Source organism: Lichenostomus cassidix, unplaced genomic scaffold, assembly GCF_008360975.1.
Source record: "Lichenostomus cassidix isolate B80296 unplaced genomic scaffold, HeHo_3.0 HiC_scaffold_43, whole genome shotgun sequence".
Classification (NCBI taxonomy): Eukaryota; Metazoa; Chordata; class Aves; order Passeriformes; family Meliphagidae; genus Lichenostomus; species Lichenostomus cassidix.
In genome coordinates this window covers 4213452-4237529 of record NW_028147635.1, presented here as the reverse complement: position 1 = coordinate 4237529, position 24078 = coordinate 4213452, and the positions used below count along the sequence as shown (strand labels likewise).

Sequence of the window (24078 nt, the reverse complement as noted above, 5' to 3'; positions counted from 1 at the left end):
TTTGCCCCATGGGTAATCAGCCCTCCCAAAACGGCTGCGGTGTGGGTCACGCATCCATGCGGAGCAGTCCTCCAAGGACAGGCTGCTCCAGCTTCAAAGCAGGGCCCCTGTCTTGACCAGGTCTTCCACTGGAACACAGCCTCCTCCAGGCATCCACTTGCTCCAGCGTGGGCACCTCCCCCAGGGGCTGCGAGTGGATCTCTGCAGCCCCCATGGACTCCCATGGGCTTAGTGTGTCCATGTTGTTTGTCACATGTTCTCACCTGCTCCTCTTCTCACACTGGAAAGGAACTACATGTGTACTTTGTTTTGATTTCTTCTTAAAGACGTCATCACAGAAGCATTGCCAGCATCTCTGTTTGGCCCAGCCTGGGCCAGCGGCATGTCCATCACCTTCAGAGCCATCAGGGATTGGCTCTGCTGGACACGGTGGAAGCTTCCAGCAGCTTCTCACAGGAGCCGTTTTTGCGGCCCCTGCACTACCAAAAACCAGGCCAAGCAAAACCAACACACAGACTGCAAAAGTGCCAGGCCAGGAGTTTGTCACCCTCAGTGAGAAGGTGGAGCTGCATTTCTCCCAGCAGGAGGAGGAGCAGTGCAAAAGTAATGAGAGCAAGGTGTTACAAACGACTCAGACCCCAAGTGGGAATGAGTTATAAAAATTTGATTGAGAACAAAAAAATTTCACAAAGCAAAAGGGACAGTGCATAGCAAAATTCTAGAGGTGCCCCCAAAATATGGTGGCCCTGCTTTTTATACTTTTGGTGTTGCATCAGGCTTATGCATATTTAATTTCTGTTTTACATAGTCTTGCCCTAAACCACTACTTTTGTTGCCGGTGTAGTTTTGTCACTGCGGTCGTCTGGGTCCTCACTGGATGAAGTCCTGCTCCTCTTATGGTCGTGCCTTGAGGGTTTGGTCAGCAACAGTTCGTCCAATACAAACTCAAAACCTCTGTTACAACACACAAAACCACACCCCTTGGTGAAAGCCATCTTTACAGCTGGGCTATTGCAACAACATTAGCCATTCCATAACATATACAATTACTTTAGTATTTACCAACACTAACGTTATAATGTTTACTATCATCTCCTACAATTATAATATTATTATAAATTCATTTAATATTAAATCATGTAATACTTTGAGAAAGCCAATCCCTATTAACTTGTTTGTCACAAAGGGGAGTCCCGCCCACTCCCGTCGCGTTCGGGAGTACCAGCAGCGACCAGAGGTGAAGAAGATGGGGGCTAGGGGAGGTCCGAGTGGGCTTTGGGGGGCTCTTGGGGGCTTTGAGGGTTTTGAGGGGGGCCATGGTTGCGTTTGGAGGAGTTTCAAGGGGGCTGGTGGTGTCAGGGTAGGATATAGAGGGTCCTGGGCGCAGTTTTGGGCATTTGGTGGGTCGGGGGGCTGGAGTGCTTTGGAGGAGGTTTAAGGAGCTGAAGGGGGACTCCTGGCGTGACCGAGGAGGAGGGGATTTTTCGTCCTGGGAGGCTCAGGATGGGATTCGGTGGTTCGGGGGCGCTCTGGGGAGAGTCGGGGTCATCGAAGTTGGCCTTTGATTGAATTAAGCTGAATTTTGAGGTGATTGCAGGCCCCCATTTACCCTTTGCAACCCCTTCTCCCCCTCGCCAGCGCCCTCCCCAGCGTTAACGGCCCCTCGGTGGGGGGCAGTCCGGACCCCCCTCCGCCGCCCTCCTGCCCCCACCGCCGGCTCTTCCCCTCCACCCCTGCAACTCCAACTCTTTGTGGGGATCCGAGGACCGCCCCAATCGCCGGAGGCATCTCGAGCGGCTGCGCCGAGGCAGCCCCCTCGCAAAAAGAGCCGCAGGGGTTCCTGCAGGTGTGTTCCCCGAGGATCTGGGGGGCACCTGGGGGCGTCGTGGGCGGGAGAACCCAAGAAACCATGGGAGGGGAGGAAGGGGCGCAGAGGTGTCGCCTCCTTCTTCGTTGCTTTTCATGCGCGGCGGCGGAGGGGGCTCGGCTTGTCAGGTAGGGACGGTCCGCCCGCACTCCCGCCAGCGCCTCCCGCCCAGGGCCGGGACCCCCGCCAGTGCCGGGACCCCCGGGAGCGCCGGGACCCCTGGCCGGCACGGCACGGCACGTCACGGCGCAGCGGGCGGGCCCCGCGCCGGCTCTACCTGCGGGCGGGGCGGGGCGGGGCGGGGCGGGCACCGGCGCCGCTCGCGCTTCGCTCCGGCGGGGCGGCGGCGGCTGCATCCGGTCGCGTCCCGGTCGCGTCCCCCGGGGAGGTGTCAGAGGCGCCGCTCGCCCAGCGGCGGCTCCGCCCCGGCGGGGCAGGGGCAGCGCGGCGGGCGCGGATCCTTCCCCTCCCCGGGTCCGCCGCCGAGGTCTGGGTCGGGGGGCGGGAGGAGGCAAAGGGCGGGTTCGGTCCCCGTCCGTCGGTGCCCGGCCGCGGCCCGTCATTGTTCGGCGTGTCTGTTCTCCTCCCGTGCTAAATAGTACGTAACGAGAAGATTGCTGATACAGTTTATTACGTAAGTGCTAGTCTTTGAAAGTCTCATAGAGGTGGGACATCATCTGCGCACAGTCAAAGCAAATTGCAAATGGTGGACACGTTGCAGGTTCAGTTAGGGTAATGGTTATTGTTGGTGAGACCAGTGTATGTTCCCTCATTTTATAAATTTCTTTTTAACGCGTTGACAAAAATTGTACCGTTAGAACTTTAAAATATGTGCGTGTGGAATGTTAACCCCAGAAAAGTTGGGCTTTGGAGACATTTCTTTGAAGAAGAATAACAAGACTTGTTTATACGAGATCACTTACTAGCTGAGCAAAAGCTCGGTTATCCTGATGGCCAAAAAGATAGGCTAGAAATAAAACCCCATAGACCGGTGTCTACAGAGCAGATATTTGCTTATTGCAGCGCTGGAGGTGAGGGGGATTTCTCCACCTAACTCACCCACTTTTGTCAAGTGCTGTGGCTTATTTATACAGTAAGTATTTCTTAATGTTACTATGTCATTATAACATCATTGTATATGCCCCCAAACTAATTTACATAATATGATCTCATGGTTATAAATAGTTCTTTTGCACTGCACTTGTGCCTCCCCAGTTCGGTGGTCGTGGGGGTCTTCTTTGATGAAGGCTCAAGGTCTTCCTCACATCTGAGCATTTCAACTTTGTCTTCGGAGCGTGCGCAGTTCTGGTGCTTCTCGGTCTTTCTGGCTCTAACTATTCTAAATTCTTTATTTTGTGGCTGATTGACTTTACATTTGCCAGTTTCTCATTAGTACATCCTGCTGCTTCCCAGTACAGCTATACATGTCTCTTTCTGAAACTATACTTGTCTGTTCTTTGAAACTATCCACCTGGGGAAGTTTTTGGTTTTCTTTTTCTTTTTTTTTTTTTTTTTTTTGTCTATCCAAGCATTAAGCAACTAGTTAACCATATACTATCTATTACATTGTGTAGAAAGTTATGACTCATGTTATTTTAGTACAGAAAGTTATGATTCATATTACATTGGTATCTTATAACTCAAGCTATATGAGCATCTTGTAACTTTGACCCACGTTATATAGGCATCAATCCATTTCCTTATTCAATAAGAACTAGATATTATATAAATAAATCTTCAATAAAACTATGTTTAGTATGTCTATTAAATTATTTCAATAAATAAATTAACATTAAATACTAACATAATAATTTGCTCCTATTCTAAGTTCCCCTGGGTACTGGCCTAGTGATATTGTTGATGTATTTGCTTTATAAAAATGGATTTAAAAAAATAGTGGAGAGCTTTGTTCTACAATAGAGAATAGTCTTGGAATTGTTGAGTATTCACCATAGAGAGTTGAAGTATGTAAAATTTTCTACATGAAAATATGCAGAAAGTTTCTGCTGTTTAACATCTGTGACAGGTGAATGTAGCATTTCTTTGCAAAGGTTTCTTTTGGAATTTTTTAGTAGTGAACCAGTGAAATTCGCAGCTTTGTTTCCAGGATTTGAGAGAAGATAGTTAGCTCTCTTTTTAAGAGCTGTATGGTCTCACACAGCACATAGGAAGTTTTGGTGGGGATTCTTAAAAAGCAGCAAGAGTCCTTCTTAAATGGCATTTATTTTTGTGTTTGGGATTAATTTTCTCTTGAAGGACAGCTTCACTGGATGAAGGCTTTGATTGTTGTCAACTTGTAGCATGAAATCATATTTGTGACGGTTACTGTAATTGTTTTCTGTTTTCTCCTGCAAGTTTAAACGCAGAGTTCAGTTTGGTTTTGAATGTAATGAGTCTGAAGTAATAGGGATTTTTTTCTTTCCTGTGTGTTTTCCTGAGGATGATGATAAAAATAAATTCCCAAGAAGTTAGGACTTAATGCTGTTTTTAATCTGATTGAGTTAACTGTACTTGATGATATCATTGTACTTTGGATTTCCGATTGCTGTTTGCTCTCCAGTAACCAGCTCTCTGTGCGTTGCTGCCTTCCACACTCAAGAGAAAGCACCAGATGCTTTAACCACGTGCATTTTCAGAACTTGCTTCTTCATCTCTGGGTTTCTTACTAACCTGCTCACAATACTCAGATGTGTGTCATAGCAGTTTGTCAAGACAACTGTCTCTACTCATAACTTGACTGCAGTTCAGTGGCAGATTTCTATCCCTGTGTGCGGGTTTGACAGAATTCTTGATCTTTCGAGCATATTAGTTGGCTCTTCAGAATCTTTTTTATGTAGTGGGCTTGCACCTTGAGTAACAATGGTATTTTGCTAGTTTCTAGATATGGCTGCTTTGCTTTTCTGCTGAGGGGACAGTTACTACTCGGACCCAATCATTCCCTCACTTTGTTGACAGGGTGAACGTGGAGTAACAGCAGGAATTGCTCTCTATTAAGACAATCACATGAAACTGTCAGCTCTTGAGGGAGAAATAGAACAATCATGTATACGGTTAGTCTGCTCCTTAGGTACATTGTACAATGTTGCGTGCACAATACTGTAGTCCACTTGCAGCCTTCTCTTAGGAAGAGCTAGTGAGATAATACTTAATGAGTAAGTAATTAATGGTTTATCATGTGTTTGGCATTTTTCCAGATGACATTCAAATCTTGGTCTGAAGACAGGTAGCTGTCTCGGAATTGTCTTTACTTGATCTTAAGAGTCTCACAGCCTTTTTTTTTCATACTGTGATTCTGTGATTTATTTTACCATTAGGGGCTGGGACATTACAAAATAAAGCTTAAGGGTAAAACTAAACTACCATAATTAAGACCTAATGAAAAACCTGATGAAAAATCTTGTAAGTAGTGTCCAGCTGTGAAAAGTTTGTGAATTGTTGCATAATATGTACGCAGTCTTTGCCAGAAGCCAAAGTAAAATCCAGAGTAGTGTTACAGTGCGTTATTCATGAGGCATTTGTTCCCTGGAATTGCCTGTTTAGTAAATGGGAAGACATACAGTTAGAGCAATGAGTGTGATAAGAGTCATGAAGATGAGCCCCTCTGACAGAGTGCAGAATCATACTCAGAGTTCTCCATCCTCTCTAATAAATGAGTCAGGCATTTCTGGAGAAAAGCGCTGTGAAAGCAATTGCACAGTCCAATAGTATATTCCAAAGAGGATGGCATGTAGGTTTTCATCCTCATTTTATGAGTCTCCTAATGATGGTACTTGCTTTGTCACCTTTGCTGCTTATCGTCTGTTCTGTTTATGCGCAACTTTTTGCTTTAGAAAATTTGGGCAATCTTATTCCATACACTGACAGCCTATTGTAGCTTACATGACTTGTCATCACATTTATAATGTTTGCTGTTTGAATTAAGAGTGGCAGTTGTTTTCTCTATTAGTAGAGAGAAATGCTTCTTACCATTTTTTAGATTTTATATACTCGTTTCCTAGTATAAACCCTCAAAGACATTCTGAGTCAGTTTGTTTCACCTGAATTGCAGTCCAGAGTCACAGCTTGACATTTTGGTGCTGGTAGTGATTGTAACTTCTGGACCTCTTACTGTTCTAGATACTGGAGTAGTTAGAGCCATACAAGAAATTGATGTGTCTGGAGTGGTTCCTTTCTCATGTTGCCACTTGTATTCATACACTTTCATGAAAACACCACTACTAACTTTATCTTTTGCATAAAAACTTTGGCCTTCCTTGCTTTCATTTCTCTTGTTAATGGGTTTCTGGTTTTGTTTTATCAGGGGCAAGGTTCAAATATGAATGAAATTGTTTAACTTTTCAGCTACAGTAAACTTGTCATAAGAAATTCCAAGAACTTAAAAAAAAATCTTCTCTTACATGTGTAGAGACAAAACTATTTATTCACTCCCAATTATGTGTATGAAGTGATAGCATAGTACTACATGCAGTCATTTGAGAAGTCTGCTCTTTTCCTTGAGTTGAACTTTCTCTTCTTTTTAAAAAATGCTGCCTTCTGGTAATAATCTGATAACACAGGACAATTTACCTAAGTTTGAGTTTTGCAACGTCTTTGAAAATGCCTAAAAAGTAAAAAAGTTTGGTATGTTTTTTCCTTCACAGAGTCCCAAGAAAAGAAAAAAAAGGTTTTTTGAGAAAGTGAAAATCAGAGGAAGTGGCTGCTGACATAGGAAGACTGTGCTAAAGAACATTTCGAGGGGAAGACTTTGAAGGTATGTGAGCTTAAGTTATGGTTTGGGGAAAAGTCTTCCTGAAAAGGAGTTTCCTGCTTTGCTTTGAGTGGACCAGCATTTGGAATCAGTTTTGAAATAATCAGGCCAACTTTTATTGCCACTTTGGATGTTTATTGTTGGCCAAAGCTCTGTGGAAGGATTAACGTTGCTAGTTTATCTTGCATACATCATATCTTTGTGTACAAAGAGGATCTTCTGAAAATGTGATTAGTGTAAAGAAATGATAGGTAAAGTGTATGTTTTGTCTTTAATGGTCTCATGCATTGCAGGAATAGATCCTTCGCTTACAGAAATGTCAATTGTTTGTTTGTCTAGTTTTTATTTAAGGTGTGAATGGAGTGCCAAGAATGATTTATTTCATTACTCTAATGGAATATAACTCCTGTAAGCCTCACATTAAGAAACTGAGAAGGACTTTGGAGAGATGGAAATCTTTAAATTAAATGCAGATTGGCTATGGAAACTACTTTCTTCAGAGCTGCTGCTGGAATCCAGGAACACGACTAACTGGAATGAATATTGGCTGTATTTCCTGAGGGGAGTGTTGGCACAAGATTGAGGCATTATGTGACTACCATTGAAGTTTCTCATTGTTAGGCTGACAGAATTTGACACTGATTTATTTGAAATCTGACTGCACCACTGTGGTGGTGGTTGAGAGAAATTGTAAACTGTCTTCGGTAACTTGGTTTAAATTTAAAACAGTTAGAGATCTGGTTGCTCATTCACACAATATTATTAAATGTACATTGAATTTATTGGGGGTTTATAGAGTTGGGAGGCCTTGCGGGGGTCCGAGTGAGATTTGGGGGTCCTCTGAGGTCTGTTGAGGGGGCCCATAGTTGGTGATCCAGAGGGGATTTGGCATCCTGGGAGGGTCAGGATGGGATTTGGTTGTTCCGAGGGACTCTGGGGAGGGTCAGGGTCATGGAAGTTGGCCTTTGGGTAGATTGAAAGGGGAATTAGGATGAATTTTGAGGTGATTCTGGGCTCCCACTTACCCTTTGCACCCCCTTCTCCCCCTCGCCAGCACCCTCCCCCAGCATGGAGGGCCCCTCGGGGGGCCAGGCCGGACCAGCCGCTGCTGCCCTCCGCACGCCCCCTCGGGACAGGGAGGGGACCCCGAATTCGGGCTGTGCTGCCAGCTCCCCCCACCAGGCTGGAGCGACTGGTACCAGCGATGCTTCACCTGGAATTTCCTGGCAAACCGTGAGGCCGAAGTTACCCAAGAGGCCGCTGAGAAGGGAGGAAGCAGACTCGGGGGTGGGACACCAAAATGCTGCCCCCCAGCCTCCACTCGACTCAGCACCTCTGAGCTCCGGCTCTGAGTCACCTGCAGCTGCTTCAGACTTGGAACTCCCTTCTGGGGGGAGTTTCAGAGGGTTTAGTGGTGCTTCCCCCCACTCACAGGAGGATGAGGGTGGGGAGGAGGCCATCAACGACAATTCCCCCGACTATCCCCCGCCCCTCCCTCTCAGGTCAAAGTTCCGCAAAGCCTTTTCCTTGCAGAGCATTGTCCAGAGCGTCCAGGGGATCCTGCAGTTGGAAGGAAGGGGTGCCGGTGGGGGGAGGGCCGACTTCCAGCGCCCCCTGACCCCACGCTCCAACCGACGGCTTTTCCCATCATCCCTCCCCAAGTCCAACTCTTCGAGGGGCTCCAGGGAGTGCCCAAATCCCTGGATTCCTCTCAAGCAGCTGTCCCGAGGCAACCCCCTCCCAAAAACAGAGGGCGGGGTTCCTGCAGGTGCTGTTCCCAGAGAATCAGGGGGGGCAGAGGTGTTGCCTCCTGGTCCATCGCGACAGCAACGACGCAGCCCTGAAGTTGTTCCTGCCCCCAGAGGTGGGTTTGGGGGAGGGTCTGTGGCTCAACGGCTTGGGGGGAGGTGCAGAGGAATTTGTGAGAGCCAAAAACAGGGTTGAGGGGGACTAAGAGAGAATTGGGGGAAGGGGGGTGGGTCTTGTAAAGGGTTTGGGCAGGTCGTGAAAGAATTTTGGGGTACCGTGAGGGATGTTGGGTGCTCCCCGAGAGGATGTGAGAGGCCCAAAGAGGGTTTGAGGGTTTGGGGGCAGTCCCAAGTTAAGGGGGAAACCTCAGGGGGACCAAAAAATAATTTGGGGGAGTCCTTGTGGGAAGAAAAACAAGAGGGAAAAGGGGAGCAAACGGAAAAAAGAGGGAGGGAGGGAGGGAGGGAGTTGTCCCCAGTGACTCCTCCCACCCCGCTGAAAAGGCCTTGAAGTCCCGGCTGAGCCTCTTGTGTGCGACGCTGGCAACCAAGCATCCCGCAGGTCCCCGGGGAAGCACCTTTGTGATCCAGGTGGGAATGGAGACCGTGAAGTAGGGGAGCTTCAGGGGGACTGGACATCGCCTTTGGAGGGGTTATCCTGATTTTGGGGCTTATTTTGCCATTTGACTTCGTTTTGGGAGGACTGGACCTGATACAGGGGGGCTGCACCCCCATTTTGGGGGGCTTTATCCCAGTTTTGGGGCTGTTGTAAGGAGAGCGGAGGTTATCCCAGTTTTGGGGGATAAAATTTTAGGGGATAAAATTTGCACTGTGCAGGCATGGGGAGGCTGTACCTCAGTTTTGGGAGGATTGGGGGTGATTTATCCCAGTTCGGGGTTCCTTGAGGGAGAAGTTTTGTGTCTTCTCAGGGTGGTGGGGGCTGCCCCGTCCCTAGGACCCCCAGTTATTCCCCCAGATTTCCCTGGGACACCCTGTCCTGCTTTTCTTCCCCCTTCCCCCTCCCCCCTGCCGCCAGCCATCCTGCCAGAGCTGTTCCTTTTCCAGACAGCAGTGCTGGACTCGGACCTGCTGCTGTGGGAGGGTCCTCTGTGCCCCAGTCCAGGCTGGGGGAGCCCCCTGGACACCCCCTGGCTGCGTTCCCGTGGTTCCACGGGAACCTGTCCAGGCTACGTGCGGCCCAGCTGGTAGGCAAGAGGGGCGTGAGGGACCATGGGCTGTTCCTTGTACGGCGCAGCGAGACCCGGCGTGGGTGCTACGTGCTGACCCTCAACTGCCATGGCAATGCCAAGGTGAGAGGGCCAGGACCCCCAGGGCAGGCAGTGAAGAACACAGGCTTCAGGCTCAAAGCATGGGGGTTTGGGTGGTTAAGATCTGGGTTTAGGGGAGTTAAAGGCCAGGTTTTGGAGCCTAAACCCAACTTTTGGGGTCCCAGGTATCAGTTTTGAGGTCCTGATGCCAGTGTTGGGATCTCAGGAACTGATTTGGGGCTCAAAACTCAGGTTTGGGCAATTAAAGTGCAATTTTGGAGGTGTCTAAGAGCCGTTTTTAGTGTCTTAACCCCCATTCTTAGTTGAGTCCCCCTTTTTTGGGTCTGAGCCCCCATTTTCGTAGTCCCTGTCTACAGTTCTGGTGTCCCTGAGCCCTGGTTTTTTGGGGCCTGCAGCATGTCCTGCTGCACTTGGACCAAGACGGCCGGTGCTCGGTGCGGAGCCTCTTGTTCGCAAGCATCTTTGACATGCTGGACTATTTCCGGGTGCACCCAATTCCATTCAAGTCACAGGTGTCCTGCAGTGCCACCCTGTCCACCTACGTCGAGGACTTCCACTGCTTCTCTGGTGAGGGGGGTGTGGGTGGGATTTGGGGGGTCCTGGAGTGGAATTGGTGGTTCTGGGGGGCTCTGGGGAGGGTTGGGGTGACCGAGGTTGGGTTGGATGAATTTGGGGGGGTGGATTGAGATGAATTGTATGGTGGTTCCAGGCCCCTCCCCCCCTCCCCCCATTTGTACCTCTGTTACCAAAAATCCGGTAAAATAAAAAAAAATCCTTAATACCAACGCAGCGTTAAGAAGCAGGCATTCTTTATTCCACTGAATGCACAGGGGGATAGCTCCTCCCAGAGCTCTGCATGCTGAGTACCGGAAAATTTCTGTTTCTACTGTATTCTGCATACATATTTGTTGATTGTCCTGGACTAAACGTACATATGATAATAATTTCCCCAAAATCATATTTCCCCTCTCCTTCACACATGTGTTTTTCTCTCCTGGGGGTCTCTCTGGTGGTCCCTCGTGGTCATAGACCCAAGTGTTCCAAGTAGCGTGGCTGAGCTGGCAGGACACTGAGGCTGGTGAACTTCCAGTTCTCCTTTCTACACAATGAGCATTGTGCAGCTTCCATGGGCCAGGAGTTTTGGAGAACAAGCATTGTGTTAGCTCACCAGGTGCAGTCCCTTCATCATCTGCTAACACCCCTTTCTCCCCCTCCGCAGGGCGTCCCTCCCCGCCGGGCTCACATGAGCAGGACCAGTGCCAGGCACAGGCAGCCGATCGCGACTTTGCCTGGCATCCCACCTCTCGCGACTTTGGGGGGTCCCACCTGGGCAGCCCCCAAAGCCACTGCCGTTTCCAGATGCCGTGCCAGGAATTTCCTGGAGCATTTCAAGGCCGAGAGGAGGCGGGGAGAGCCTCCCTCCATGGAGCCTCTGAGGATGGTGGGGGAGCTTGTGGGGGGAAACCTCCAGATGCCACCCCGACCTCCTATGCTTGATTTATCACCCTAGGTGCCTCTGTGGAGACATGACTCCGTCTCCGAGGTGTCTGCTGCTGCTCTGCACTTGGAACATCCCTTTTGTGGGGATTTTTGGAAGGGTTTGGTGAAGCTCCCACCTCGTAGAAGGTGGGTTTTTTTGTTTGGGTTTTGTTTGAGTTTGTTTGTTTTTTTGGGTTTGGGTTTTTTTTGTTTGTTTGTTTTCTGAAGGCAGTTTAATTCAACAGCATTATAAGAATCAAAATCAGGATTCAGCACAGAGTTGTGTTATTATAATAAAATGCTTTGGTATACAATATTCCTTGAGTCTGATTCCTTGAGTCTGACAACTTGCCACACTTTAGGAGAAAGAAAATTTGAATGTTCTTTGCAGCTCCCGGAGCGCATCCCACCGGAAGGAGAAAATGTGGAGTGGCAAGTGGTAGGAACATTTTTTAGATCTGCCCTTGGATTCCAGTTCCTCACGGTGGGTCTGTGCTGCCCAAAGAACAAAGGAAGTAAGTTCTGGAGTACCTGTTTGTTTACCTGTTGAGCATGGAAGAGACACACACTGGACATGAAATTCCAGGGAAGCTGCACTTGCAGTAGTGGCTGGAGTGAGAAGCAGTGGAAGCTGTTCGCTGTCTGCTTGTTCCCCACCTTCACCTCAGTTTCCTGGGACCCCAGGTAATCACAAATCACCTTTGCTTTTTCCAAGGTCTTTGCTGAAGCGTTTCTAAATGTGGTGGTGAGATTTTCCACAGGTGGAATTTATTTCTGTTTCAGAAAGGGTGTCTTGTTGTGTAGTCTGCAATTCAACAGTTCCCATGCCAGGATAATTGCAGTGGAAGAAAGCAAATGAAGCCAAGAGCCTGGACTAGGATGCCCCAGGCCCCTGCCAAGCACAGGTTACAAAATACTAAACCCCCAGGTTGCAAAAAAATACTAAAAGCGCAGGTTACAAATTACCAAGAAAACAGCCTACAAAAATACCAAAGAACAGGTTCCAAAAATACCAAAAACTCAGGTCACAAAATACAAAAACCTCAGGTTCCAAAACACCAACCCCCCCCCCAAAAACAAAAACAACCCCCCAAAAAACCTAAAAACAAAACAACCGAAAAACAAACAGGTTCCAAAATACCAGAATAGGCTAGTTTCAAAATAATAGAAAACCAAATTTCAAAATACCAGAAAAACAGGTTTCAAAATCCCAGTTTCAAAATACAAGTATAGCAAGTTACAAAATACCAAAAAATCTCAGTTTCAAAATATCGGAAAATCAAGTTCCAAAATATCAAAATAACCAAATTTCAAAATATCAAATTCCAAAATACCAATTTTCAGATGTTTGTGATGGTCAGGATTCCCATACCCAAAAGAATGCCTTATTGTCAAAATGGGATCTGTGCCACCAAATTGGGTATTTTCTCCTCTGAAAAGTTTTCCCCTGGTGAGCATCACTACAAGTGTGGGGATGTGGGTACACCATGGGGACATGGGGACACAGGGGCAGGACAGGGACAATGATCTCAACCCCACTGCTCCTTGTGGTGCCTCATCACCCTCCGCACCACCTGCGACAGGTGAGGGACAGGTGTCAAGATAAAGGGACACCATGGTGACATGGGGACATAGAAGCAGTACAGGAACAGTGAGCATAACCCCGCTGCTTCTCGTGATGCCATCTGAACCACCTGCACAGGTGAGGGACAGGTGAGACAGCTGGGACCAGTGGGACAGGTGTGGCACAGGTGAGACAGGTTAGGGACATAGGAAAAGGACGAGGACAACGACCCCTGTAGCAATGGGGAACAAAGCATACAATCTCCTTTCTTGCTGGTTCAAAGAAAATCTCTTTATTGCAAAAAACCAAGCCTTTTTATACTGTAAGCTTAAGCAGGACAAGCACGGATTGGCTGCCTGCCCACGTGACACCGCCGATCACCCGCCTTTCCATCCAATCACTTCTTTGATCACGCAGTGTTCATGCGTCTCGCCAACCAATCACTGCCTCATGCACGAGGTGACCACATGCCAGTAACACCACCTGTTATCTGGTTACATGAAATATCCCAGAATGCTTTTTGGTGAGCAAGAGTGAACAGAAGTGAACAGGATTTAACAGAGGTGAGAAAGCTTATCCTATAAGGCTTTTCTTTATCTCCCACTCACCCTGACCCTACTGCTCCTCATGAGGAGTGAGGAGCACCTGCTCTTTGTGGCACTCGTGCTCTCCCCCCACCTGCTGGACTGACGCGTGCTTGTAGGTATCCGTCACGTCCCGCTGTGGGGAACTGCGAGGAGTTCTCTTTAAAAATAGATGGCCTAGGACGAAATTTAACCAACCAAGACACCATTGTGTCTGAGAACTATTTATTGGTAATGAACAACAACAAAAAAAAAGTAATTGCACCTTATGGGCAAAAACTCATGTTGCAACAGAATTCAGGCGGGATGTTGCTCGTGAGATTGGACCCACACCAAAGCAGTTCCCAGAGGACTGTCTCTCGTGGGAGGGACCCCGTGGCTAAGTAGAGAACCCCTCTCCCTGATTGACTGACTAGAGAACAAACCCCTCACCCTGCCCCCATCCTGTGCTGTTGGTTTGGAAAGAGGGAAGGGGGATGAGCGGAGAAACAGCTTCCTAAGAGGGAGGGGGTGAAAGCAGAGAAGTTGCCTGGAGAGAGAGAGATAAGCAGAGATAAAGAGTATTTGTAGTAGAAGAATTGTGGTGATGAATAGATTTATGGACCTGCTCTGTGGACTGAGAAAACACCCCACACCCTGCCCCCCTACCCAAACTGTTGGTTAGAAGGAAGAAAGGGGGTGAATAAAAATAGGTTCGTAAGAGGGAGGGGGGTGAGTGAACAAAATAGTGTATGAAAAATTTATTTTTGCCTCTCATCTATCCTCTGACTTGGTTAGGTAATTAAATCACTTTGCAACTTTAAGTTTAGAGCCTGTCTGCCCTTTCTTCTGTGCTTCCTCCTGCCAGTGTCCTATCTCACTGAACTCATGAGATTGGTGTATGTTTTTACAGTTTTTTTCTTTCCCCTCTCCTCCATGGCTGCAGCAGGAGAGAGCTGGAGTGCCGGTGTTTAGTCAGGGTCAAACCCTGACAGGCAGGCTGGACGGAAGGCAGGCAGGGTTGTTGCAGGTGACTCAGGCAGGCATCAGTCAGGGGCACAGCAAGGCAGGACAGGGTGGCTAGAATGGGCGAAAGGATAGGGCAGGACACAGCCACACACGAGACTCGGAGGTCAGCTGCTGTCCCACCAAGCGCCCGGTGAGAGGGAAGGTGAATACGTGGAGGTGAGCTAGAGCCAGTGAGGGCAGCAGAGCCAAAAGGCAGGCTGGAGCCAGGGCAAAAAGGGCAAAGATCAGGCTAGGGCCAGGGCAAGAAGCAGACTTCAGCAGGCTGGACTCAAAGCAAAAATACAAGACCCCAAAGCCCGACTCAAAAGCCCCAAAAACCAAAAAGCCCCAGCCCAGAAGCCCCCAGAGCTTGTCGCTTTTTACACCCCCTGGCTCCTCCCAAAGCCTGCCTTCTGACTGTGGACAATTGGCCCAGTGGAATGGTGCACTGCAGTCCATTTGTGGAGACCTTTAGCCATCCGATTGGAGAATGTCTCTGCAGGGTACAGAGTCCTCGGTGTTCTCCTGCTGACTGCCTGTCCCATGTGAGACACGAAATAGCTGCCAGGCAAAGTCTCCCCAGAGAAAAGGCTTTCTGCCATCTTCTTCTAGTTGGCTCCTGTGAGTCGCACATGTACCACCCCTCCCCCCAAATGCCTCTGACCATCAATGTTGAGAAAATCAAAACTAAATTGTCTCCTGATAGTAGCTGACAGGATTTTCCCTGTGGGCTGTACAGTGATACATGGGAGGTTTTCTTGGAAGGGCAATCCCCCAGCCAAATAGCATGAGGGATGGTCCAAGAGGAGTTTTGACAGACTGGGTATTTTGGGCTGTAATAGAGGTTGCTTCACAGAACAGGCTGGAGATACCCATCCTCCTGTCCCTTGCTGGGTCTAAGGAAGGGAGTCTAATGCAGTGTCAGGAAAAAACTTGCCTACTCTGTTAGGTATGATGAGGTGTTTTCAAAACCAATGTGTTCCTCTTTTCTCGAACAATATGTTGTATATTAGAAGACAGGATTGCATATTTCAGTGTTTTCTTGAATTCTGTCTACCATGACAAGGGAACATACAAGAGTTATTTTTTTCCCCTTTTCTCCTTGTTTTCCAAACTGCAAGGGAAGCCAAGTCATGTTCTGTACAGGCTCTCTAATGAGTTCTACAGCACTCTGATGACCAACTTGCTTTCTTTTTGCATGTGTATTGTAATGTCACTGAGGTTTCTACCAGCTTTCAGTGCACTGTTCCAAACTGAGCAAGATCTGATCTTCTGCCATAAGGAGACTCAAAGAAAGAATTTGTTGACTAAAAGCAGGGTAATTCAGCAGAAGAATCTGGACTTTCTGTTTTGCAAATCACATTACTTGAAGAAAGAAATCAAAACTTTTTGCTGCTTGCTCCAAAAATAGGGAGCTAGATGAAGTTAGTGCATAATATTGTAGTGAATATGTGAGTTGCTGAAAATATGTGTCTCTTAGAGCGGGTAAATTACTACATATTTTTAAAGAACCAAATTAAAATCTCTCTGCTTGTTATTTCATGGTATACTTTCTATTAACAATTATCCTTGCTGTGGTTCCTGCCCATTTTTATGTCTAACAGTGCTAAGCATATATTAAAAATATTTGATAGGATACTTTTTGCCTGCATCACTGAGCCTGTAATACAAATAATAAAATTAGTAGAAGAGTTAGAGCCCCTTCTTGTTTGCCTGAAACTTGGGCTAGAATTTGTTTTGCTCCCACTCTTTCTGGGAGAGAAGAATCATCTAATTGTCCTAACCCTTTCTCCACCTATCAAAAATAGGCATTTATGCAAAGTGGGACAGTTTCCTATGGGATCTCCTGTGGAAACTGGAAAACAGTCTCACTGAATATTTTACTGTCTGCTTCATGTTGCTGACAGAGTAGGAGGGCTAGAAAAATAGAACTTTACTCTTTGGCATTTTGCCTAAATATGTATGTTTACATACAAGGTTGGCTAAACAGATATATAAAAACGTGGCTCTCATTTTGTTATAGGCTGCATACATGTTTGTGTGTTAGTCCAAAGATTACAAAAAAGACAGCAGCAGTGAAGGAAGGCAAATAAAGTAATGCTGGGATTTGAAAGAATTCTGTTGATTCCAACTCATGCATCAACGGACAGAAAGCATAATAAAAGTGCATGGGTCTGGATGTATAAAGAGTATCTGATAAGTGGGTAACAACTCAGATGTGGTGGTGGGTGATACCACCTCAGGAACTGCTGGGGAGCCAAGTGGTTCCAGTACAGCAGGGTTTCACTGGTGGCAAAACATCCCATTCGAAGAAACACGGTAAGTCCCTCCCCAAATTATGTAAATCCCCCTGGCTGTAACCTAACCCCTGACTCCATCCCTCCCTTCTCCCCATTGGTTGTAGTGTTCCCCCTGCCTCCTCTCCCCTGACCCCAGGTGATCCCTGTATCTAGGGACACCTGGGGCTCATCTTCCTCTTTCACCCTGGAACCCTCTGGAATAAACATCTAGAACATCCAGCTGATTGAGCCTCTGGATTCTTTGTCTCTGGTAATGCATGAGCTATCCAGCTCTCTGGGTGAGTGATAATCTGTGCCTTACACCGGCTCGGGTGTGAGAAGGGTCTTTCTGTACAGCACCAGAGCAGTGCTGGCTGGAGTGATCTCTTGATAGCCTTAGAGACACTTTCGGTAAACGCAGAGGCCTGTTTCCACCCCTCCTCCCCCCACAGCTGTAAGTGGCGCTCGATACAGGGACCTAAAAAATCCCTGAAAGTGTCTCGAAAGGCTTTATGCCATAGATGTCACAATCAGAGCAGCTACTTCCCTTGAAAACGGGTCTAAGTTTTATTAGATCTGTTTAAAGAGGCAGCCGAAAAATCTCCGTTTGTCTGGGACAGGAGAAATCGGCTAAAACCAGAGAACCATGCCGAAAGTTTTTTTTTTTTACACTCTCGGAAGCCTCGAGGTGGTAAGTGAGGCTTTGCCGGGGTGAATTTTTCTTTTGTTTTTTTTCCTTATTTTTTTCTTTTGGTGTTTGGAAGAATTTATTTGGGGAATATGGGTGGGAAGTTAACCCATCCCCAATCAGAGCTTTATACCTCCCTTAAAACCACCCCTAAGTCAGATAATTCCCAGTTTTCTAAGGGGAATTTAAAATCTTTTGTTTGATGGATTTTTAACATCTTTCCAAATGTTTCTGTAGTTTCTGTTCAGTCTTTTAGTTTCTGGGATAAGATCGGGGAGAAACTGACGGTTCTCACACGGTCTGGGGATCAAAGAGTTGCTAAATTCCTCCCTTTGTTTGTAGTGATTTGTAAGTCTGTTAAGAACTCTAAGACTGAGTCAGTTCTACCGAAAAATTCAGACCCTTTTTGTGCTATTTCCCCTGTGTCTGTTCCCTCCCCCGCTGTCCCTAAACCCCCAGAACCTCAGGGGGAAGAAGCTCTCTCTCCCCTATCCCCTGCTCCAACCGAGACTGATCACCCCGGTCCAAGCCTGTCCCTCACCCTCCTTCCAGCATCCCAAAACCTCCCTACCTCGACTTCATGTTTCTTACAAGATGGTGGAAGCCACGTGTTACCCCCTTCTCCTGCGGGACAGGATCCGGCCCCCGTGGCACAACAAGCCGGAGTGCTTTGTTCATATCAGTTTAAAACTCCCGGGTTGGCGTCGGTCCCTTCCCCCGCAGTATCGGGTGTCCCTGCGTCGGCACTGCTCCTTGTGGTATCGGGTGTCCCTGTGTCGGTCCCTCCCCCCGCAGCATCGGGTGTCGTCCCTGCATTGGCCCTGCCCCCCGCGGGGAGCTCTCACCCGAGCGCGGGCCCCTCCTCGTTCACGCCCTCCTCCCCAGCGGTGCTACTCCTGCCGCCCCGCTCCGCCCCGGTTCCCACGACAACGGAGCCAGCCAGCGACAGGCAGGGAGCCGTCCCTGCTGTGCCCGGTCCCGGCCTCGGGCTGCCTGTTCCTCTTTGGAAGAGGAGAGCAGCGATTCTGAAGAGGATCCCTGGCTTGAAATACGCCGGCAAGCCGCACAGGAGAGACACTGGGGAATAGCAAACAAAATCTCTGTCACTGCTGCCCCAGTGCATTTTAACAGGGCTGGAGGGAACCCTCGCTGGGATGCCCTCCCATATGCACAGATAAAAGAGATGTGCAAGGCGGGGAAGGATTTTGGGCGTGACTCCCCTTATTTTAAGAATCTGCTCCAAGCTACTTTTGCTGCAAATGTATTAGTTCCACATGGTATAAAAAATCTTATGGCATGTCTTCTGTCACGGGGGAATACATGCTGTGGGACAGAACTTGGAGAAAACAATTAAAAGACCTCCTGCAGGTATATCACAGAGATCCCAACAGGGCTCACTTAACACTAGATGATCTTTGTGGGGAAGGAAACCTAGTTAAACCCCAGGATCAGGCGAGACAATTGCCTGAACTGATTTTAGAAGATATCAAAAGAGAAGCTGACAGGGCTTTGCTCTCAACTCCCTCGGACTCCACCCCCTCTCTAAATTTCTCCACCATAAAACAAGCAATCGATGAGTCCTTTATAAAATTCTTTGACAGACTAAAAGAGTCAGTAGAAAAGCAAGTTGGGAATTCAGAAGCCGAAAAAGAGCTGCTGCGTGCATTAGCTATGGCAAATGCTAATGAGAGTTGTAAAAAAGTCCTCTGAGCCCTTCCTCTAGACCCAGCCCCTACCCTCGATCAGATGATTGAGGCTTGCACCAAATTAGCATCCCCTGAGGCAACTATAGCCCAAGCAGTTTCACAAGGAGTAGCAGAAGCACTAGCAGCATCACAGAGAATGCCTTGTAGATGTTATAATTGTGGAAGTTTTCAACACATGCCCTGAACCAAAGTGTGTTAAGAGAAATACTAACAAAAATACTGAGGCTGTACCCCCAGGCTGTCCCTGCCAGCATCACCATCAGAAGGACCAGGGAAACAGACAATGAAGCGCGGCACGGCTCCGCGCAAAGACGCAAATCTTACGGCCGTCTCTCCCTGCCCTGCAACCCCTGCCATGGACTGTAACTGCACACCGCACAGCGGAACAGACAAAAGACTCCGTCTTGTAAGTACTGATACACACCACTTCCGCAATGGAAATCAACAACACATATATGTAAATTTTGAAAAACCTTTTGATAAGACTGTGGACATCTTGGTAGTCGGGGACACTAAGCACAGTCCACCTGAACTTTCTATTTTACCTGAGGTGCACAAAATAGACCCCAGTGGACAAGTACAAATTTCTGTCTCCTGTAACAACACTCCCTGGTTTCTATCAAAGGGTCAGGTGGTAGCACAAGCTATCATACTACCTGAAAACCACCCCAGGTGCCACAGAACACCTTCCATATGGTGGGCAGAGGTTGTGGGCGCAGACAAGCCCATGATGCATTGTAAACTACACAATGATAAATCCACTGCTTACCTGACAGGGATGGTAGACACAGGGGCCGATGTAACCATCATTTCTCGAGCAGAATGGCCCCAGGACTGGAAAACCAAACCAGCAGGCGGGAGAATCACAGGCATAGGAGGGTCAGCAACTTCCCAGAGGAGTACAAATAATATCATCATAGAAGGCCCTGAAGGACACACAGCCACCATCCACCCATATGTTATTGACTCTGGTTTTACCCTCTGGGGCAGGGATCTCCCTAACCAGTGGGGGACTCAGCTGGTAATCCCACCTCCATCTCAGGATTTCTAGCTGAGGCCACTGGGAGACGCTCCACCTCACCCCTTACCTGGAAGACAAACGATCCAGGCTGGGTGACCCAGTGGCCCCTAAGCAAAGAGAAGCTCAGCGCTTTAGAATCCCTAGTAGAAGAACAGCTTGCCAAGGGTCACATTGTACCATCTAATAGCCCTTGGATGTACTTTCCCTGTCTTTGTCATACGGAAACCTGGAAAAGACAAATGGAGGGTCCTCCAAGACCTCAGGAAAATCAATGAAGTCATTGAGGATATGGGACCCCTACAGCCTGGCCTGCCCTCGCCCTCAGTGCTTGCTCAGAATTGGAAGCTTGCTGTCATTGACATTAAAGACTGTTTCTTCACAATCCCCCTACACCCAAGTGATGCTCCTCGGTTTGCTTTCTCCGTGCCATCCCTAAACCAGGAAGCCCCCCAGCGCAGATACCACTGGTGTGTGTTACCCCAGGGTATGAAAAATTCTCCAACTATTTGCCAATGGTACGTGGCTCGCGTCCTGTCCCCCATCCGCAAAGAGTTTGCACGTTCTATCATTCTCCACTACATGGATGATGTGTTGATTTGTGCACCAAATGATAAATACCTGAACTTAACTCTAGAAAAAACTATTCAAGCCATTGAGAAAGCAGGGTTCGAGATCCAGCAGGAAAAGATTCAGCGTACCTGCCCGTGGACCTACCTGGGACTTCGCATCAGCGAACGGACCATCGTACCCCAGCAGCTCACCATCAAAGACAACCCAAAGACACTTTGGGACTTGCACCAGCTCTGTGGATCTATAAACTGGGTTCGTCCTCTGCTGGGAGTTACTATGGAGGACCTTGCACCACTGCTTAGCCTCCTGAAAGGCTGTGACCACCTGGACTCGCCCCGAGTCATCACAGAGGAGGCCCGGGAATCCATCGCTAAAGTACAGCTTGCCCTATCTTCTCGCCAAGCCCATCGGACAAGTCCTGAGTTGCCTTTTAATTTCATCATTCTGGGTGAGTCACCCAGGCTGCATGGACTGATTTTTCAATGGGACACTGCACAAAAAGACCCACTTCTTATAATAGAGTGGATCTTCTTATCACATCAGCCTCTCAAAACCATAACAACACGACAAGAACAAGTAGCCCAACTAATTATGAGAGCCAGAGCACGCCTCCGTACCCCTGCAGGGTGTGATTTCACCCGCATCTATCCATCATTGGAAAATGATTCCTTAGCAAATGTACTCCAAACAAATGAACACCTTCAATTTGCCCTGGATAGTTATCCAGGCAAGATTTCAAATCATCATCCAAAACATAAATTATTCAATTTGACTTTTCATTTGGCCCCAAAAGAACTTCAAAGTCGAACCCCTCTCAAGGCTCTAACTGTTTTTACAGATGGCTCCGGGAAATCCCGTAAGTCAGTCGTGACTTGGAAGCATCCTGAAATGCAAGTGTGGGAGCACGATGTCCAAATAGTGGAGGGCTCTCCGCAAATTGCGGAGCTATCAGCTGTTGTTAGAGCTTTCGAAATGTTCGAAGAACCTATTAATCTGGTAACAGATTCAGCTTATGTAGCTGGAGTAGTTGCCAGAGCAGAACAAGCCTGGCTAAAAGAAGTGTCAAATCCTAAATTGTATAAACTGCTCTCAAAACTTTTTTTTCCTGCTTTCCCACAGAAAGCAGCCATTCCATGTGATGCATGTGAGGTCACACACCAATCTCCCTGGACCAATCGCTGAAGGGAATCGGAGGGCAGACACTCTAGCTATGCCAGTGAAAGCTCCTAACATTCCAGACACCTTTGCTCAGGCAAAGCTGAGCCATCAATTTTACCATCAGAATGTACCAGCACTCATAAGAATGTTTAAACTACCTCGAAACCAGGCAAGGGCAATTGTAGCAACCCGTCCTAGCTGTCAGAGCTACCAAGTGCCATCATTAGGGTCCGGGGTTAACCCCCGGGGTCTGGGCAGCTGCGAAATCTGGAAAGCAGATGTAACCCATGTCTCTCAGTTTGGCAAATGAAAATATGTACACATTTCTATAGATACATTTTCTGGAGCTGTTTTTGCATCTGCCCATGCAGGAGAAAAGGCAAGAGATGTTATAAAGCACTTTCTCCTTGCTTTCTCTACCCTGGGCGTTCCTGCTGAGATAAAAACTGACAACAGTCCAGCATACATCTCTAACAGACTTCAAGAGTTTTTTAGCTCGTGGGGCATCAAACACATTACAGGCATCCCCCACTCCCCCACAGGACAATCCATAGTTGAGAGAACCCACCAGACAATTAAGAGGGTCCTAGACCAACAGCAGGGAGGGTCAGAACTCAATTCTCCCATTTTGAGACTCTGCAAAGCCCTTTTCACAATAAATTTCTTAAACAATTTGTTTGAAGAGCCTGACCCCACTGTGTTCTGGCATTTTACTAATTCGACCCAAGCCAAATTAAAAGAACAACTACCAGTGTTAATCAAAGATTGAGAAAGCCATCGAATATCAGGCCCTTTTTCACTAATTGTATGGGGGAGGGGATATACTTGTGTTTCCACACCTTCAGGACCCAAATGGATACCAGGAAAATATGTAAAGCCCTACCTCCGACCGTCAGCGACAGCTCCTGAGCAGACGAAAGATGACACACCAGACAGTGACAAAGAAACTCCAGACAAAGAAACCAGTGCCGCTTGGAGAAGACGTCGGTGCAAGATACCAGTCACGTGAACAGCTATTTGTGCCACCTTCAAGCAGTTCCCCAAACCCACAAATCCCTTATCTGTTACCCTCATGTGTTTCCCTAACCTTTTACCCTATTACCCGTGTGTTATGAGAAAAAAAAAGGGGGATGAGAGGGAAAAAAGAAAAAGCAACCGAAAACCATCTTTTAATGATCTTTGCTTGGAATCCCATCCCAGTTCCGGGGAGGGCCGTGCACTCTCGGCAGGCTTTCTGTACTGGCACCCAACAAAACCCAAATTCTATGTTGGAGAAACCATACTCGATTGGCCCGCCAAAAAAGAAATATACAACAATTAGATCCAAATTGTGATAGCGAAGTTATCAACTGGTCATTGTCTAAAAGGATTGCTGCATCATTTTTCCTGCCTGGCGTAGCGGCAGCAAAAGCCTTAGGTGAACTTAGCCACCTTGAGTGCTGGCTCGGAAAGCATGCTAACCTAACCTCGAGTGCCCTCTCTCAACTTCTTGAAGATGAAGAAACCACCAGGCATGCAACACTGCAAAATAGAGCAGCCATCGACTTTCTTTTATTGGCCCATGGACATGGCTGTGAAGAATTCGAGGGGCTGTGTTGCTTTAACCTGTCATCTCATAGCCAGAGCATCCACGCAACGATACAGAAAATAAAGGATCAAATCAAAGAACTAAAGACAGAAAAAGAAGCAGACTGGATTGGCGATCTTTTCGGACAATGGGGACTTCAAGGATGGCGAACATCCTTAGTCAAAGCTGGACTGTGGGTGATCCTAATAATTTTCCTTGTTCTAAGCTTGTTCGGTTGCCTCAATAAGTGTTTAACTAAGCAAGTAGGGGAGGCCTTTCCTTTAAATAAGGAAGGGGGAGATGTGGTGGTGGGTGATACCACCTCAGGAACTGCTGGGGAGCCAAGTGGTTCCAGTACAGCAGGGTTTCACTGGTGGCAAAACATCCCATTCGAAGTAACACGATAAGTCCCTCCCCAAATTATGTAAATCCCCCTGGATGTAACCTAACCCCTGACTCCATCCCTCCCTTCTCCCCATTGGTTGTAGTGTTCCCCCTGCCTCCTCTCCCCTGACCGCAGGTGATCCCTATATCTAGGGACACCTGGGGCTCATCTTCCTCTTTCACCCTGGAACCCTCTGGAATAAACATCTGGAATATCCAGCTGATTGAGCCTCTGGATTCTTTGTCTCTGGTAATGCATGAGCTATCCAGCTCTCTGGGTGAGTGATAACCTGTGCCTTACACCGGCTCGGGTGTGAGAAGGGTCTTTCTGTACAGCACCAGAGCACTGCTGGCTGGAGTGATCTCTCGATAGCCTTAGAGACACTTTCGGTAAACGCAGAGGCCTGTTTCCACCCCTCCTCCCCCCACTGCGTTAGTAG

The 24078-nt window shown here is 47.8% G+C and overlaps 2 protein-coding genes and 1 long non-coding RNA gene across 4 annotated transcripts in view; 2 read left to right on the top strand and 1 right to left on the bottom strand.

The window, feature by feature from the left end:
* The window catches only part of LOC146421242 (uncharacterized), a 117253-nt gene that overhangs the window by 36005 nt on the left and 57170 nt on the right, over window positions 1–24078 (bottom strand). The gene's annotated exons all lie outside the window — the stretch shown is intronic.
* On the top strand, window positions 1198–8027 carry LOC146421246 (uncharacterized). 2 transcript variants are annotated; one of them, XR_014848812.1, is made up of 3 exons: window positions 1198–1237; window positions 6508–6617; window positions 7669–8027. It is a non-coding gene; the product is annotated as an uncharacterized LOC146421246 (long non-coding RNA). The 2 variants fall into 2 exon arrangements; XR_014848813.1 differs by lacking the exon at window positions 1198–1237 and adding an exon at window positions 1753–1846.
* LOC146421245 (SH2B adapter protein 3-like) lies at window positions 8053–11456 on the top strand. The gene is made up of 7 exons (XM_085047692.1): window positions 8053–8058; window positions 8148–8199; window positions 8383–8478; window positions 8867–8953; window positions 9428–9672; window positions 10047–10218; window positions 10871–11456. Exons 1-7 carry the CDS (start codon window positions 8053–8055, stop codon window positions 11146–11148), a joined length of 936 nt encoding a protein of 311 aa, XP_084903818.1. The 3' UTR covers window positions 11149–11456.